This window comes from Lissotriton helveticus, chromosome 12 (genome assembly GCF_964261635.1).
Source record: "Lissotriton helveticus chromosome 12, aLisHel1.1, whole genome shotgun sequence".
Classification (NCBI taxonomy): Eukaryota; Metazoa; Chordata; class Amphibia; order Caudata; family Salamandridae; genus Lissotriton; species Lissotriton helveticus.
In genome coordinates, this window is record NC_136073.1 from 787,228,784 (window position 1) to 787,248,227 (window position 19,444).

The 19,444-nt window shown below is 43.3% G+C and overlaps 1 protein-coding gene across 2 annotated transcripts in view; it reads right to left on the reverse strand.

The window, feature by feature from the left end:
* Positions 1–373: 373 nt before the first annotated feature.
* The window catches only part of DENND4B (DENN domain containing 4B), a 294,054-nt gene continuing 274,983 nt past the window's right edge, over positions 374–19,444 (reverse strand). For both annotated transcript variants that reach the window (XM_078670188.1, XM_078670189.1), the window contains exons 27-28: positions 10,932–10,996; positions 374–4,855 (exon numbers count right to left, since the gene is read on the reverse strand). In XM_078670188.1, coding sequence (XP_078526314.1) covers positions 4,710–4,855; positions 10,932–10,996 — 211 coding nt within the window. In that variant the 3' untranslated portion in view covers positions 374–4,709. The remainder of the gene's footprint in view (positions 4,856–10,931; positions 10,997–19,444) is intronic.

Sequence of the window (19,444 nt, forward strand, 5' to 3'; positions counted from 1 at the left end):
GTACTACTGAGGTGGATAATAGAGATACTTGTTATTAAACCACAAATGTGGAGCAAACACTACAGTTACTTGTTGTTCTCTTTCAGTATCCTCCAATCCTTGTTGAACCCATTTCAAATTTTGGTTACTTTGAGGTATTGTATGCCCTGGAACCACAAATCTCTAAGCACAATGATTCGTGGTTTTATGTCGATGTCTACACCTGTAGTAAGGTTCTTTTATTGGCCATTACTTGCTGAAGCTATTGTTATATTCTCCTCTTTTATCCATTGTTATTGTATAAGAACACATTTGAAGGGCTTGTGTGTTGCTCACATCACTTTCCCAACAACGAAGAGAAATTCAACACGCTGGAAGAAGTAGTCTGTAAAAGTGAAGAAAACACTTTATTTAACAGTTAATCATTGAACAAAAAAACGTTTCCTCTGGACATTGTAAAATATTGCACAGTGTCAGCACTAGGATTATGTAATCTTACATCACATTTCAAGACAGTGACATACTTGCATCTGCATAAAGCCTAGGCTGAAGAGCACAATCTTTAGGACAGGCTTGCTACAGCAACAAAATAAATTCAGAGCAACCTAAAAAAAAAGGGGGGGATTCAAGAGAATTCCCGCCATAAGCTTTAACAAGCTTGCATTATGAAGATGCAGATCCATTATGGAAGCACTGGTCTTGCGCAACTCATTTACTGGAGAAAGAGGTAGATGCTCATGTAGTTGAAGCAGAACACAAAAACGAACCCTGTAGTTCAATATGGTCAAAGTCGTTCTCAAGCTCAACAGATGCCTAGAAACAAACCTACTTCCATCATTGCTTGAGTGTGATCGAACATGAATCAAAGGGCTATTGGAAAAAGTGGCATAAAGGTAACATCTTCATTCTTTTCACTAATGCGGTTTTACTCTCACATACAACATGCATCATTATCACCTCCCCTTTCAGAAAGGGTCTTTACTTCTTAAAGTGATAACCTGAATGCCAGGGGAGGAGCGTATAACAAGAGAAGGCAGGTGGCACGCAGACCCACTGCACAGAAGAAAGTTGTTCTAGAATACGACCGGGCTCAAAGGTACTTCTAACAGGACGTAAGGATCCGCAAACTGAGTTGTTGAGCCAAGTCTACTACCCACCACACCAGGTCGAAAGAATTTTCCTTCCAGAAATACACACCGCAAACCTGTAATTTAACTGCTGATAACATTATCACATCACAGTGTAGCAAAAGCTAAAACAATCTTCAATAAATATATTTTTTAACTAAAATATATGAATAAAAACATTTTTATTATCGTCACATAGTTAACTTTGCAGCAAGGAGGTGAGGGCAAACCCATTGAAAAGATAAATACAATTAGAAACCTTTGGACCATGGTGCTTTGTTGGTGCCCTCAGACAATATGGTCAAGGGTTTGGAGATATCTGAGCCCGAATTTTCAAACAGTGGTGTGGTATTGAGATATTCTGCCTAAGTGCTTCGACTTTAAGATGCTCTTTCAGGGTTGGTACTAAGCAACAGCAGTGATGTGACTTGCACCTGTGAACAGGTCTGGTGTTGCAGTTGTAAACATTGTGTCCTTGAACAAGGTTTAACCTTCCAATTCTTTGAGTCGTCACCTGACAGCCACCCTGTCCAATTTGACAGGTACAAGCACAATAGATTCCAGTTACTCCTCAAGTAACACAACGTCAGATAACTGCACGATTAACATATTGTGCTCAATTTCACAATGCTTTAGGAGACCACAATCCACAGGTCAACTGAAAGGAAACTTTACCGGTGTTAAAGGAGTCACAATAAACAAACCAACTGCAAGTCATCCTTAAATAGGACAGCATCACAATACACGTGGTAGCCTTTCAACAATCTCACTTTGTGATAAAAACAAGCCAGCTTTATGGTTGACACTATCTGAGATTGCTATGTACAACAATGGAAATCCAGATGCAAGACCTTTTTGGTAACGCCATTCACTGACTGATAGTAAAGTGAAAACAGCCACACGCATCATATGCCAACCAATTGAATGGCAGTTGTAACAATGCTTAATAGCATGACAGATTTAACTTTCAGTACAGATCACAGGCATCACATAATGTTTCTGTTATACACATACAGAAAAGACGGCACTGAAATAACATTACAAATTATAAATACTGATAAAGTAAACACCATGCTTTCCTTTCAGCACTTCTACTAGCATACCGCAGTGCGAGTCACAAGATTTCGCTACATCAGCTGAATGTGGGAAGAGGATAATATGCCGCAGCAGGTCACAAAAACAGTCTTTTGGTCAGGGGCACTAGAACCAGGGCACCTGCCAACAACCTTTAACAATGTCAAGTTTAGTTATTAGTTGTACCACATCACCTAAAGGGCTGTCCAGAAACTTCAAAAAGGATCACAGATCACAGAATAGGGACTTTCTTGGAAAGTACTTAAATAAATTCTTGGTTTTGAAGAACAAAATTAACAATATATATATTTCCATCTATGTCAATTTTTTCACGGAATACCTTAAGCAAAGTAGGCTACAGTGGATCTTCAAACATAAACCACCTACATGTCAAACTCATCAGATATTGCCATCTAAAATTACCAAATAAAGTAGTAATTTTTAATGTATTGCTTCCAAATACTGTCAATTCCACTGAAGAAATGGCAGTTCTCTGGACTGTAATTTTTTATATCATGCCAATAGCTCTGAATAAATGCAAAGGAGTAGGAGAACCCCACTACCTTTCACAATGCCTTTTTGTGGCAGCAAAGGAGTAGTTGGCATACAAATGGATCCTTGGTGAAAAGCTTGACAAGTAACAGGAAGTGACAAACAGACAAGTGAACATAAATGGCCAGGCAAGGAATAAATGTTACAGTATTTAACTTGAAGTGACAAGTGAGTACTTTTGGATTCTGTAATAGGAACAGACTAAATAATGAATGCCTCACTCATATCATGTGACATGAGAACACGCAAGCACTGGTGAATCATACGTCAACAGTGTCTGACAGGATGTTAACTGTTAGAACATGACAGAAATTTAAATCAAGATAATATTAACTGTTATAATCTAACCTGACAGTGAATAACACACAGACAAGTCATACCTCATACCATCTTACAAGTATTAGCTTTTCGGTATGTGTATGTTGTTAGGTCGTATCACCATCAGGCAGGTAATGACTGGTACAAAACATGACATTTAGTAAAACTTAAGTGTTGTTCAGCTGTGACTGAGCTGGCAGTGAATGACTGTTACACCATGTCCTAAGGAGCAACATGCATGCAGGTTTCCATTTGATTTTTTTATGGGAAGCAGCAGGCAGGCAAATCCTAAATACTTAGGGATTTTTTTCTCAACGCAGACTTTGAGAAATACATTATGTGCTGACACACTGCAACAGTGGAGGATCAGCACACATACATAGACCAGGCTCTCTGTACACACATCAGGGCAAATATTCAATCACATTTCCATAGACCTAGGCCTCAGCTAAATAAGCAGACTCGATCCCTAGTGCATATACACAGTAACCAAAACTCCTAAAGTGACATCCTACAACGCCCAGTCAGATGACATAATTTCAGCCACAGGATTGGTGGGTGAAATGGGTGAAACCTGGCTTTCACTGTGCTGGCCGCTTCCTTTACAGCGATCTATGAAGTTAGAGTGATATTACACCCTCAACACTTGCTCAGTGTCACCTCTGGCCATCAGTGACCTAGCCTCTGCCATTAGATGACCTGACTGACATGTAGTGCGATAACTGTATTTCTGAAGCGGCCCATCCTCTCTAGTGATCGTTGAACCCTTACTAGATTGTAGAACATCCAGTGGCATGCTCTAATTTCAGTTCAGTTCACAAGCAACTCACACACACCAGACATGGACCTTCATAAAGATTAAGGACATTATTTTCACAGTCTTTTTTGGGAAAGCCACACAAATGTTCCATATATACTGTTTGCACTGTGTAAGACAGGTGAATGTTTTCATTTTTATACTTCTCAATTGTAGCAGCCTTCTTCCACAGAAAGAAAATGTACATAAACACACACACAAACAAGGGTGAACCCCATTTTCCCCTTAGGCCAGAGCAGCTGTGTTGTTTTTTTCATTTCCTATTGGATGTCAGACACTGTAAGCAGCAATCAATAGTAAACTTGTGAGAAGATACAAAATGTCACCTTCCCACTGCACTATGTGGTGTAATGTCAGGTGGGCGGTGCTCATCTTTTACCCTGCTCTCAGCATGCAGCCATTGGCACTGTTTTTCTGGTACACATTCTCGATTACCCAATGGTGCTAGAAGGGTCTTGCTGGTATAGTGCCTCCGTCAAGTAATTACATCTAACTTTCCCTTGACTTCCACAAATGTAATGGTCATGTCATGTAGGTGCTTTGGTTCAAAGGGAGGGGACGCCTGTCGGGGGCTCATCACAGATTCAAATGTTGCTTAATTTGAAGGATGTCAGGTATCAGTGGTAAACCTCCCTCATTGTCGTGCTGCATTCAGGATTCCTTGGTCACTGGGCTGAAGTAAATCCTGGTGTTGCACAGGTGGTTTCTCCACTGTGGCAGTCTAGATTGGGATGCTGGTCTCTGGGGAGCTGAAGCTTCTCAAGTCTCACATAGAGTCCTGGAATCTCCCCTTTATTTAGTACCTTGAGCTGAAGTTATTGGAACTTTCTGACCCTGCTGTCTCAACACTCCAGTGTGGCTCCAAAGGATTTGCGACAGTCCATGGCCTTGGGGCTTGGAAGTTGTGCCCGGTTCCTCTTCAGTTCCTCTTTCCCAATGGAGCTTCCCAGTTTGCTGTAGGCTGCCTTGTACTTTTTGTCAAATGCCACTGGAGGAGAAAGAGACAATGACATTAAGGTTTTCCAGATTGCTGCCGAGCTTATACAAATCAATATTGAAACCACCAAGGAATGTTTTTCTAGCCTCCCGCAAGCTAAACTAAATATGGAAAATATTACTTACCCTGTAACTATAAGTTAGCAGCTTGTAGAACTATAGATTCACATTCACTCTTCTATCCCTCCACTATACTTTTCAATCACAATAACCGACTGACATGTCCACTTCTCAAATTTCATATTTCACTATAATAATTCACCACTAATCCTTTATGGGTTCCAGAGTAGCGCGCTACTTCCCGAAAAAGCGTTTAAACGCCTCATCAGGGGTATCAAGCACTATATAAATGCAAACCTTTTTTCCCTCTTCTATCCTTCCGCTACCCTTCTCTCTCCAAATAACTGAATAACATATTCACCACTCAAATTACTTTCATATTTCACTATACTAATTCAACACTAATCCTTTATGGGTTCTGAAGTAGCGTGCTACTCGCCAAAAAAGCGCTTCAACACTCCATCAGGGGCAACATGCGAAATATAAATGCACATTTTTTTTACCTCTTCTATCCCTCCGCTAACCTTCTCAATCCAAATAATTGACTAATATCCACCACTCAAATTACTTTCATATTTCACAATACTAATTCACCACTAATCCTTTATGGGTTCTGGAGTAGCTTGCTACTCGCAAAAAAAGCGCTTCAACACCCCATATGGGGTAACAAGCGCTATATAAATGCAAACCTTTTCCTCTCTTCTATCCCTTCGCTATCCTTCGTAATCCAAATAACTGACTAACCTATTCACCACTTAAATTACTTTCATATTTCACTACACTAATTCAACACTAATCCTTTTTGGGTTCCGGAGTAGCGTACTACTCGCCGAAAAAGCCCTTCAACGCCTCGTCAGGGGTAGCAAGCGCTATATAAATGCCATTACAATACAATACAATACTCTGCATGCTCGGGCCATCTAGTGTTGGGCATTGACGTTTCCAAGTAGTTTTTCCTTCAAAGACATTTTCGATCTTGAGATATCCCCTGATCCCTGAAGTACACAATGCACCAGGACAAAGACTCCATCTCAGATGGTGACCCAACCCCAAAAAATAGGCAAGTGTAGTAATTGGAGTAAGGGACGCATGGTAGTAATCGTATAGCATATGGGTACACTGTGAATGAATACATAAGTTGAAAGAAAAACATCTGAAGCTTGGAGCTTACATCCATGGAGGTGGGATTGGGCATGTGAATCTGCAGCACTAAAAGCCACAAACCGATAGTTAAATGGTAATATTTTCCATTTCTAGCATATGCTGCTGTAGATCACATGCTCTGCATAGACTATAAAACAGTGTACTCCATCTACAGCAGTGGCTAATGAGCCTATGTTTGAAATAAATTCATACGTATAGTTTACATGAGTTGAGACTCCTGCCGGGATTGAATGTCCGCACAATAATATACTGTGTGTGGTGTTGATCAAGTAGCAGATCTACATATAGCTGGTGGTGGTATATTACCTAGAAAGGCTACTTAGCTCCTTTCTTTTGTATGAAATGAGCTTTCAGCTCAGAATGCAGGGTTCTTTTTGCCTTTTTACAATATATTTGAATGCATTTACCTATCCTCCTTAACAAAGCCAGATGTATATTTCCCAGGTGGGGTGTTGAAAATGCAACCAAAAGCTGCTTTGTTTTGTAAATGGATTTTGTCGGTCAATGTTAAACATTAGGGCACTTTTAACATCTAATATATGCAATGTTCTTTCTTCCACGGCCTCTGTGGGTGTAAATAAGATTGGCAACTCAATGGACTGATTTAGATGAAAAGGAAAAAAAACGTTTGCATAAAACATGGGTTTGTCCTCAGGACAACTTTATCCCTAAGAACCTGAATGAAAGATTACTCCAACGTTAAAGCCTGCAACACACTAACCATGCACAAGACAGGGATTACCACAAGGAATAGTACCTCCCGAGTTTAGGGGCTCCAAAAAAAGGACCCTTATGTCTAGTGAGCACAACATTAAGGTCCCATGTGGGAATGGGTGGTGTTTTCAGAGGAAGTACTCTTAAGTCCCTTCATGAATACCTTGATGACTGGAATCCCAAACAGAGAAGAGTGTTGTCTGTTTTGTATTTAAGCAGCTACTGCTGTTAAATGTGAGCGAATCGGTGTATATGCTAACCCTGCCTTCTGATGGTGCAAAAAAAATATGATGTCTTGCACCAATGCCTTTAACAACTCGGATTGTTATTGAGTAATAAACAAAACGCTTCAACTTTGTCCATAACATGCATGTAAGCTAGGTAGACTTGCATGTCATATGCAGGACTAGCATACACTCCTCTGCTAGTTTAAAGTACTGAAACCTAATGAACTCAAGTGCCAAATCATTAGTTTCATCTGCTTGATGTTTGATTGCCTCAACGGGTCTCGGTGTTGAGTTCGAAAGCCAGCCCGGAACAGCAGTGCCTCATGCGGTTGGACAGACATTACAGAACACTAAATACTAGAACAGTCTTGCCCACAGCCCACATTGGTGCTACTTGAATAGGAGTCACGCACTTCTGCTTGAGATTCCAAACTGCAAATGGTAGGAGGGAGTGAGGGGCTGATGTTGCTGGTATCTTGAACGCTGCAGTGATATGGCAGCTTTCACCCTGCCACGCGCCTGACACTGTAATCCAGACGTTGTCATTTGCATCTGCAGTGCCTCCATGGCCTTCACAATATCCGGCTTTCTGAGCTTCTCGAACATCGTGTCAACCTGAGGCCCAAAGAGGCGTTCACCACTGAATTGAAAAATGGATCAGGTGTTGCTGGACCACTTGGCGGTGCCCTGACACCGTAGCCACACATCTCCAGAAAATCAATACTGGTGTTGACTTCTGTGGAGGCAGTGTTAGCTGTGGAGATAGTTAGCCCCTTTTACATGATCTATCTGCCTCTCTTACGCCTCCGGAAGATGGATGATGAGCAGTTACATCTCTTCCCAATGGTGCCTTAAGAGCAAACCTACCAAACTGGCAGTATCAACAGGTATTCCTGTGGCATCAGTTTTCCAGTTCTCCCTGTCTGATGGGGAGGTGCATCAACAGTGCCTTAGGTAAAAGCAGATTTTCAAGTTGTGTGTGATACTAATGAAATCTGAGACACATTGTGGGTCTTCTGGAGCAACTTTGGTACTTTCCTCTAGCTGTGGGTGGGGCCTTCCTGGCCATCAATGATTCTTTAAAGTTCACTGCTTCATGCCATATCATGTTCCTATGTATCTTATTGAACTGGACAGATTGATAAGGTCTGAACTATAAATTCCTCCTCTTCCTCCACATGTAACTTGACCGTATGATGTTCCACCTTCCTTTGAATGACATCATAGTATGTGGTTGTTTAATCCGGAAGGGAGGCATTTATTGGATATGGTTCTAGGTAAGAGTCCTCCTGCAGATCCACATTTTTATCCTTCCAAGGACCCCCTTGTGAGGTGGAAAGTGTGGATTCTCTTGATCATACTTGCTGTCACGGTCAAACTCTGCATGCATTCCTTTGGTGATGGTAACCTAGGTGGTGATGGTGGTGAAATGGGGTTTGGTGTTAGTGGCTGTGCTGCAGGGCTGGAATCTTGATGCCTATGCTTTTTAGGATTGGATATTTGTGTAGCTCCTCCAAGTGAGTTTAGTCTTCTTGAAGGTTGTGGGGTATGACTACTGCTGTGTCAGGCTGTGCCAAAGTTTTGCTCAATGTTGGATGGGTATATAATTTCATCTATCTGACATCAGACATCTCTTGGAGCTCCATTGTCGATGTTGAGTCTGTGGATGTCAAGGCTAAATGCAAGGATTTTTTCAGTGTCTGCTTCAAAGCCGATTTGGGCATCACAGGTACCAACCCGGTGCCTAAGGGTTTTGTTTGGGGGGAGGTAGTTTTATATAGTGCAAACTTGACCCAAAGGTATCAGAGCGCTTTACATGAGCACCAGTTGTGTCACACGACGGACACTTTAATTTTTGTTAGGCAGGGGGATATTTGCCCAGAATCACAGGATGTTGAGCATCCCTGCTGAGACTCGATCCTGGTTCCTCAGCTTTGAGGTCGACCGCACTAGCCATTAGGCCTCATCCTCTCCCCAGGCTTGGTACATATGGGTTCAAATTTTGGCTCAGAGGCTTTGGCTCAAGGCTTCTCTGGCATGGCAGATGCGGGTAGCTCAGGGCACTGAGTTGGTTTGTGATAGTAGCCAAAGGCGAGTATAGAGGTCTCCTTTCTCGAACTCCAAGGCTTGATGCCTGGCTCGTTCAAGAGTGGTGCCTAGCCTCTATACTCTGGACACTCTTGATACATTTTAAAGTCGATACCGCAGGGTGAATCCACTTGTGTGTGAGGAAGTATGATTGTTCGCAGGGTAATCTTTGGCCTAGTTGCAAACTTCCTATGTGCCCCCAAGTCTGTCACTTGATGTAGCGATCTAAGGAACAGTTGTTGGCACTTTAACCTCACAGTATTCCAGGCGACCCCCCATGTCTTAGGTTCTGAAAACTGCATCAGCTCAATGGGTTCTGTTGCTGCATCCTATAATGTGCCCAGTGGCATTCCAACCAACAATGGTTGGTCTTTTTATTTCTGAAGGCTATACAGGCTTTACAGCTTTCCTCCTGGCCTTCATGTAGACAGAGGTAAAACACACACATATCTGACAACTGGAATTTGGAATTACAATAGGGCAGACTGAAAGCATCATCACCCACAGCTGAAGGGTTATTCTATTAACTGGTTCTCGGAAAACCCATTCTGGGTTAAATTTGAAGTAGCGATTATGAAGAGAAGTCTTTTGATGCCTTCAAAGGAAAATCTGGTGCCTGGAGTTGAACTGATTGCTGTTGTAGCTTAACGATCACTGAACTCTTGAGGAATGTCCGAAACCAATAGTGGAAAAAGAAAATCTGAGGTGGAGTCTTTGTGGGCTTTTTGGAGGAATCACAAGATATCTTGTGACTAAAAACCTCTTTGGGAAAGAAAAACAACTTGCAAATGTCCACGCCAGACTGTGACTGGCAGGAATGTGCATGCATGTGATCTACAGCAACACATGCTACAAACAAATGTTTACACAAGAAAAATGTGCAAAAAAAAAAAAGAAGTTGTCACAATTTAAAGGCATGGAATAACAATGATCATTACAGTACAACTACTTTCTTAACTCTTAGTTAAAATTGAAGGAGTAATGGTTATGAAATCAAGAAAGGCAATTTTGTACATAATTCATACATCTGTTTCAAATAATAGTATACTCCATAATCAACTGTAACCCCGAATATCAGGGCATGTAAATATTTTAATGAGACAAAAAGTGCAGATCGTGACATAGATTTGGCTCAGTTTACACTTGCAGCATCTTGCAGCTGCCTCTCACCTCAAACCAGAAGTAAACCCATTGAGATACCAGCTTCCAGTTTTGGGAGTCCCACGGCCGAAAACCACAATGCTGGTTTTCTTTCATTGCTTTGCAATTTTTAATTATTCTAGCGCACAAATGGTCCACTGAAGAACCACCCCGGAGCAATCCATCCGCAATGTATCATTTGCATACTGGACCACAGGTACAGAGCCTGGTCATGGTTAATATTGTCACCAGGCCACCAGTGTGGAGATTTAATAACAAGGGTCCTAAGATACATCCTTGTTTAAGTTCCCAACGAAGAAAGGTGCTGTTGCCTAACATGAGTCTAACTCATGTGTCCATGTACTTACTGGCATGAATGTCAGCTGAGTTTAGACCACAGAGCAGCTCTAACTATCTGGTAAATCTGCTTGTGTTTACTTACACTCCAACCTCTCAATGAATCAACACCTCATATCACATCTATCGTGTAATAACAATCAAAACTAACACGGAGTACAGACCACAAAGTTCCAACTCGGCTGCACAAGGGGAATGCTTGATCATAGTGCAGAACCACCAGAGCAAATCATTTGCGCTTTCAAACCCATGATCTCATAATCATCCACTGCAGATTCCAATTTTCTTCTTTACTCTCCATTGCATATTGCCTCTTACCAATATCCGTGTGCTCCTTCCCCAGGGCGGCCAATGTCAGGAAGAGAATCTCTCGATAAATGCTCCTGATGGCAAAAAACAGAGGGCAGAGATGAGGCAAAGATCTGTGTATTCAACAACTTCTGTCCCAAGTAATACAGTTACCACCTGAAGCCAACATATTTTCCAGCACAGGACCGCCATTCCCAAACTGTCCAAGTACAGAAATAAATTAGATAAAGACGGAGCAACAGCAAGAATAAGCAGGTAGCTTTGGCTTACTAAGTCATCAAGGCCTTTAGAATAGAGAAACTCACTCGTTTTGGCAACCACTTAACAAATACTACATCAATAGTACCCTGTTCTGCTTATCTACTCCACGAGAGCCAGCAGCAAAGTAAGCAGAGTACTGAACTGGTCGCTAACACTTCGACAATAAAGGAAATGGTCCACAATAATATCATTCAGAGGGACTGATGGCCTTAAAAGGCAGAGACATGGTGAGAAACTAAAAGATGAGAACAGCATATGGGATGAATAATGATGGCGGTCAAAGTAAGAAGTAGCAAAACAGAATAAACTTAGGCCTTTCATAAAAAGGATTAAAAAAAGGCAGGAAAAACACTGATGATGAAGGCAGACAGCAAATGACACATTAAATGTAACAGACAACATAAGAAGGGGAAACTGTCAAACAAAAGCACGCGAGGGTTCATGAACACACTTCAGTCATATCAATGTTAACCAGTAGGAGTAGCAACTATTATTTGGGAGTGTTTTTGTTCCAGCTTTTTATTATTTATTTTAATTTGGTCATGGCAGACAAAGCATGCGAAGAGGTGTGTTGTGTTCAATCTATGGGCTTCAGCCCACCCATAGGGTTAGCATTTGCTCGCTCCATTGTCACTCTCATATCCTTTGTCCCCATTTATCCATGCAGGCGTCATGCCTCTCTTGTGTATAGCCCTCCCCCAGTGCCTGAACCCAAGTACTTGTGTCCATCCATCCTTTCGCCCACGACGCTATTCGTCCGGGGTCTAGCAACAGACTCCTCCCCGCTAGCTCCTCCCCCGACACAGAGACTGAAACTCCGTCGTTGGCCTACGACACAAGTCAACCCAGCCCCACTATCCTGCCCCCAACGCTTGTCAAGAGAACCAACCAAACCTCTGCTGCACGGACTTCAAGCGCCTCTCACCTATTTAGATATCGAAACCCTGCACCTCCGAGCAGCCGAATTAACGCAGAGCATTCATAACTCCATTGTAGATCTAATGAACCTCCTTCACACCTCACTGAACTCGCATTCTCTAAGTCAAGCCCATGTGGAACCCCACCCCCTTCCCTACCACAGAGCCCACTACTCACCCTCTAGCGCTATCTTCAAGACCCCTTCGCCCTCGCAAGCAACCATGCTACCTCTCCAAGGGGGATACTCTAGCCCTCCTCCTTTCCTACAACTCCACCCTTGCCACCCGAGTCCACCAGACCTTACTGATGAGGAAATTCCCTCCTATAACCCGGCCCCAGCAGCCTCTAGCCCACCAGTCGAGGAGGTTGAACATGCCATATGCACTGTCGCAATCAACCCTAACAGATCAGCTACCTGCCGCAACAGAAGTGTGATTGATAGCAACCTTGCGCCTGTACTCCTGTCCGCCCCATCGCACATCGCTCTTTCCGACCCCCCATTGTCTGGCCTCCTAATCAACTGCCGCTCTGTAGTTAAACATGCAGCCGATATCGCAGATCTTATACGGAGCCAAAACCTGGACTTGGCAATCCTGACCGAATCGTGGCTCAACAAATCTCATCTCCATGCCTGGGCCTCCTAGTCCCTCCCAATTACAAAATTGCAAGACTGGATAGGCAATCCAGCAAAAAAGGAGGAGGTATTGCCTGTATTTAATCGCTCTTACCTCCATGTCACGGAACTCCTGGAAGGTTCCATAGACTCCTGCGAATACCTAGCACTCTCCATATGCAACATTCCGCTAAACTGTGCGATCTGCACATCCTTTACCACCCCCCAGGCACTCATGACGCCTATACAGACCACCTAATGAAACTCCTCACAGCCAAAGTCTCTGCCAACTCCAAAGACATTTCCTTGGTGATTTCAACCTGCACTGGAACGACCCCAAGGATCCGCATGTGAACGCTATCAAACATTTCCTACCTGCAAAGGCCCAAACGCAAGTCTGCTCACTTCCCACACACTCGAAAGGCGCCACCTTAGACTGGATCATTGCTAATGAACCAACAGTCAAACTTACTGCTATAGACCCCTGTGACTGGTCCGACCACCACGCTATCACCTTCCTACTATCCGACACCCAGGCGACCAGAGCACCGCAACAGGTGATTCCCAAACGCTGGGTTAGAGACACCAAGAACTTGGATCCCAGTGAACTGGTAGCTCGATGCAAGTCTGACCTGCCTCCCCACCCCCTCACATCACATTGGTTTTGTGACCTTGATGATCATTACTCAGTAACTATAACTAACATTTTTGATGACCTTGCTCCGCTAAAACAAAAAATAATCCAAACCAAAGACAGAAACCCCTGGTTCAATGGGTCCATTAACAGCGAGAGGAGATCCCTTCAGCAGTCAGAAAGAATCTGGAGACAGCACCCCTCTGCCGCACATCTAAAACTTCTCCGCCAGGCCAGAAATACCTACAACAGAAACATCCTCAATTAAAAAAAAAAAAAAAGAATTCTTCAGACTGGGGAATGCCAAGAACAGACCCCCCAAGCTATTTGAACTGGTCAAACGCCAATCAAACAAGCTGGCCAAAACATTGAAAGAAACCCCCAAATCACTAATATCCTCTGAGGAGTTCTCCTCCCTTTTCTCTGACAAAATCACAGCCTTCGGAAACAAACTTAGATCCGCCATTTACTCTCAACCCCTTCCGGATCTGCCTCCCCTCTCCGTGCCGCCTCCATAGGCATTTCCCAAGAACCAAGCGCCCTGGACCGACTTCAAAAGCTATGACGAACACGCCGTCTCAGATATCCTTTCCACCTTAAACCCGAACAACCACTTCAATGACCCACTCCCCGCTAATTGCCTAGCTGCCGCTGGGCAGTATATCATTCCTAGCTGGACTGCAATAATAAATGCCTCCATTCTTCAGGGATCCGTACTCGATTCGCTGAAAGCCAGCCAAGTCGTCCCCATCCTAAAAAAAAAACGTCGCTGGATCCTGCCTCCCCTGACAACTTTAGACCCATCTCCAACATCCCACTCTTAGCTAATGTTCTGGATAAGTGTGTGCAACAGCAGTTGAGCCTACAAATCACCAATTTCCACCTACTAGATGACTTCCAATCGGGTTTCAGGCCAGGGCACAGCACGGAAACCACCATTCTCCACCTTGTGGATGATGCCCTCCAAGCCCTAGACCAAGACAAAACCTGTCTCCTAACCCTCCTAGATCTGTCCTCGGCCTTCGACATGGTCAGCCATGAGAAACTTCTCAAACGCCTCAAACACAATATGGGAATTAGTGGCCCTGTCCTGGAATGGTTTAGGTCCTTCCTCCACAACAGATCGCAGAGATTCCTGATTTACGGCAATTTGTCTGCCCCTTCCCCGGTCACTGTTGGAGTCCCCCAAGGTTTAACCCTGTCCCCCACCCTCTTCAACCTTTACTTAGAACCACTTGCCGAAGTACTACACACCGCAAACTTCTCGTACCACATGTACGCTGACGACACCCAGATTTACATCAAGATCTCCTCTATCGAGGAGCTTCTCTCCATGAATGAAGCCTTGAAACTAACTGTCCAATGGCTTTCGTCCAACCAACTCAAACTCAACGCAAAGAATACAGGATTTGTTCTAATATCCCACCCCAAAACCAACCCTGAGCTTCAGATATGGATCAAGGCCATCACAGCCTTAAACTTGCCTCAAACCATTATGAAGAACAGAAACATGTGGTTGACCACGGTTAGGCACTTCAGTTTCCAAATAGGCTTGTCAGTACTGTGTTTGTGCACAAAACACCCGGAGCTAGCCACACGAAAGCTCCACTGTTGAGACAGATACCAAATCTTGAGAATACAGGTGGTGCACCAAAGATAGAAGTCCAGAAAATTACAATATTGTGAAAATCCTTTATTGGTTCAATCTTTAAAAGGCCTCAGCCAACGCGTTTTGTTCCATGCGGAACTTCATCAGGGCTTGTTAATCTCTTGATAGTCCCATGAAGCGGTCAAATAATAAAAATAAGAAGCATCCACGATATGGTTAGATCACCTTCTGTGGTGTAATATAAAGATTCAAGTCGTAAAGGCAGCAAATATCGGCAACCAGGTGACTCCAGAGTCACAGCACTTGTGAACCACCCAAAAATAGAGCCAGCTGATTTTTGGGTACTCATGTAACGTGACCAGGGGGAACAAATGTAGACGGGCGGAAGATTACACCTATGCTGTCTGGGGTTATAGATGCCCCTTTTCCCATTTATTTGTTACTTAAGCTGAACGACCGTTATTTTGGTTGGTAGATTTACCCTAATGCGACAGAGGGTGGTTCATTAAATCTATAGATCCACAACTACCTTTGTGGTTCACAAGTGCCGTGACTCTGGAGTCACCTGGTTGCCGATATTTGCTGCCTTTACGACTTGAATCTTTATATTACACCACAGAAGGTGATCTAACCATATCGTGGATGCTTCTTATTTTTATTATTTGAACGCTTCATGGGACTATCAAGAGATTAACAAGCCCTGATAAAGTTCCGCATGGAACAAAACGCGTTGGCTGAGGTCTTTTAAAGATTGAACCAATAAAGGATTTTCACAATATTGTAATTTTCTGGACTTCTATCTTTGGTGCCCCACCTGTATTCTCAAGACTTGCCTCCAACCATTGTAGACTCTGCAAAATCCCTCAGAATAACCCAGGACGGCAACTTGAACATGCATGACCACATCAACTTGATGGCTAAATCAGCCAGATTCCACCTGAGCTATCTAAGGAAACTGAACCCTTCCTCGACACTCCAGACTTAAACATGGCTGTTCAGGCATTAGAAATCTCAAGACTGGAATATGGCTGCTCTAACCTCTCGGGTTTACCCAAGATCTCGCTGGCACCTTTAAAAGCCTGCCTCAATGAGGCTGCCGGGCTTCTAACAGGCTCAAGGAAGTTCGACCATATCTCACCACATTTAAAAGCACAGAACTGGCTTCCTCTACAGGCCAGAATCAAACTCAAAATGGCATGTATCATGCACAAGGTATTATACACAAACTCCCCTGCATATCTTGCCCAGAAACTCGTGCTATCTGGAGGGACCAGAAACTCACAGTCCTCGAGAGACCTCCTGCTCCAACCTGCACGTTTAAGGAAAAAGAAAACTTACAACCGGGCCTTCTCTGGAGCCGCACCAAGAATATGGAACTCACTCCCGCCCGCCATCAGAAGAATCTCGTCATTAGCTCGCTTAAAAAAAGATGCCAAAACCTTCTTAATGGGCAAATTCCTCGCCTAAACTGTGCCTGTTATCTCACCCAGAGATGAGATCTTGCCCCATCTCCTTGCTATGCATCCCCGGGAGTGCACAGGCGCTATCCTCCCGGCTCCTCTGGGCTTCCCACCATTGACTTTGACCCCTTGTTTCCCTGTGAACTGTAAATGTAACTGTTACTTTGTCCCTTTTTTCTCCCTTTGTTCCCAGCCCCCTCGCCCCCCCTCCAAGTCTCTGTATACTGCTGCTGATTCCTGTAAAGCGCTCTGATACCTTAACGGGTCAAGTTTGCCCTCTATAAAACTCAAAAATAATTAAATAATAAATAAAAATCCACTGCTCCCATTTTAAGAGATACTTTTGTGTGTTTAAGCACTCTACACATGTTTTTTTTTTACTTAGCACTCCGCAAGAGTGCATTTATATTTTTCCAGCTATCACCTCTTGTGTAGTTCACTGCCCCCTACATTGTGCTTTTTATTCCCCTCTGTCGTCCGTTTGATATTAATGCACCTATGCTCCCAGGTGTTGTTTCAGCAGCCTGTTCTTCCTACGCACTCAACCCCCCGTGTTCCTCTGGCCGCTTTGAACATACCATTTGCGTACATGCTACTGGGTTGGCTTTCAGTTTAGCCATGGCATGCCACTAAGGTCAATCCTTGCGAACAGTGTCTGATGCTATGAAGTGGAGGGCCAGCTGGGAACAACACTGTTATAACAGGTGGAAATGGCCAGTAGGTAGCCACAGCAGTAGCACAAGTGTTTACATCTATGCACTTTCAAGCCTTCATCACAGGTTCGCTGCCCTTTTGCACTGCACATAGTCGCTCCCGAAATGCTGCTGCCACATCCCAGACCTTCATGGTTTTTCAGGATTAATCAGTATTTGTGTTCAGCTCATACCCCTGCATGGTCCATGTGGCACCAGTTTCTGTAATGTGCGAGACAACTTAAGGGCACTTACATGCCATGATGAGCACCCCTTTTGATACTCTTCAATCCCCAATTCCTTCACTTTTTTCCTTTGTAGTTACTGATCCAACTCGGATCGGTAACTAAAAACTCAAAAAAACAGCCTGGTTTTAAAAGTTTTTTTTTATTTTAAGGCACCGATCCTTCACGTTATAGACTCAAGGGACCGCAAAATGTCCTTCTTTAGAGTAGGACCATATAATTATTGGACTCTTCACTCCAGAAATGTTATTCCTGAATAAAGGTGTGCTTAACATTGTGCCTGGAAACCACAGATTACCTCAACAAAAATCGCCTGGGGGCATCAAAAGCTTTTTTTAATTTTTTATTCTTTAGCCATGCTGTATCAGGGAAGCTGAAACGTTAAAAACAATTGGCATCGCCATTAGGCTACAAAGGTGAGACCTGTTGGCTGTGCCAATGCTTGTTAAGTTTTACTTTCAGTGGTGAATGTTAACAATACCACCTGCAAGCTTTAAAACATATAACTGTCTTAACAGACCCCTTTCCTATCTTCCAAGCATCCGGCACTCCCAACCCACTTTAGTCTACTGCTGTCTGATGTAAGATGTTTAGTGACTCTACTTCGTCGGAAAATTAAAATCTAGGAAGTCCAGTGCAAGTAACTAGCACTGGTTTCCTCAGACATTTGAAGAATTTCCCATTTGGTGTTGTAAAGATGACTCTCAAGTTATGCTCCCAAAGAGATTTATTTCCTAACATAAAGTGCAACGCAAGAACCCACTCGCAAAACGTCTATTCTCATGGCCACCTAGGCATAAACCTCAAACTGTCAACTCACTTAGTTCTAGAACTCAGAAGGAAAAGATAACGTGTACATGGCAGAGCAAGGGCAAGGCAACAAGAGCAGAGAACATTTACCATTAGTATGATCAGAATCGTAAATCACAGCACATAGGATATAGGCTTACTGCACTGTCTTACAATCTAAAGAGAAGGGCACCTAAACCTAGTGTGTGCCAACCTCTTCTCTAAAAGCCACAAAAGTCTTTCTAGCCCCATTGCCAAGGTGGGACGACTGCTGCCCCCACAGTGCTTAAATACCCACACAGCTTCAAGTAACCTCTGATAAATCATGTCCCCAATTTGGAAATATATGGACGTAATTCACCACAAAGGGGCAGAGCAATAATATTACTTCGGGGCATTTTTCTAGATCCGGGCATGTCAACTGTTTTATCGCATGTCAGACTATCTACAAGAAACCTACTAACTTTGTGAAGGACCAAAGTATAGTATCAGGTAAACTCTGATCCCACAGGCCCTCTAACCATAGTGTTGGTGTAAGAGTTATCAAAACTGTGTATATGTTCAGAGTATAGTGCCACGCATAGGTTATTTTGTAGATGGTTTGGCACTCTGATGTACTAGGTAGATGTTGGCTTTAATTAGTATTTTGCCCCATTGTTTGTCACCAAACTTTTTACTGATTTGTTCTCTCATGCATACTGGAATGTCACATGGCACAGCGGTTTAGATTCACATGAGATTCTGTAGACATCGGAGATGGTTTATGATGGGTTACTTTGATTAAGAGGATCTTTCCTAATAGCATGAACGTTCTGGATACTCTCATATCCACATGAAGATGTTGAACCCAGGATCTGATCTAGAAATGATGGAAACACTCCATTTTTGATAGCTGAACTTGTCTTTAATCTTATCAAAATATTTAACAGCATCTTAACACGCATTGTCCTAGCGTGAGACAACCCACCTTCTTCTATATCAAAAAGTCCCCTCTTGTCAAATGTAAGAATGAAGGTTTAATTGCCACCATGAAGCTGGAGGAATAAGTTCGATCTGTATGCCAGGCAGGTCCCAGACTGCATGTGAGGTCCTGACAACTGGGGAGATAGTTAACCTCTTGCTTCTCTGCGAACCCTGTACCTAGGGCACCTCCCATAAAGGATGATCAACATGTCCTCTACACTGTGCCTTGCCTTTCCAGTGTCTTTCCTTGTCCGTTGCATGCATAACAAGCACGCAATAACATTTAAACCATATTGCAGAAGAGCACCAGACTTTGAAAAAAGCATACCAGGTCCTAA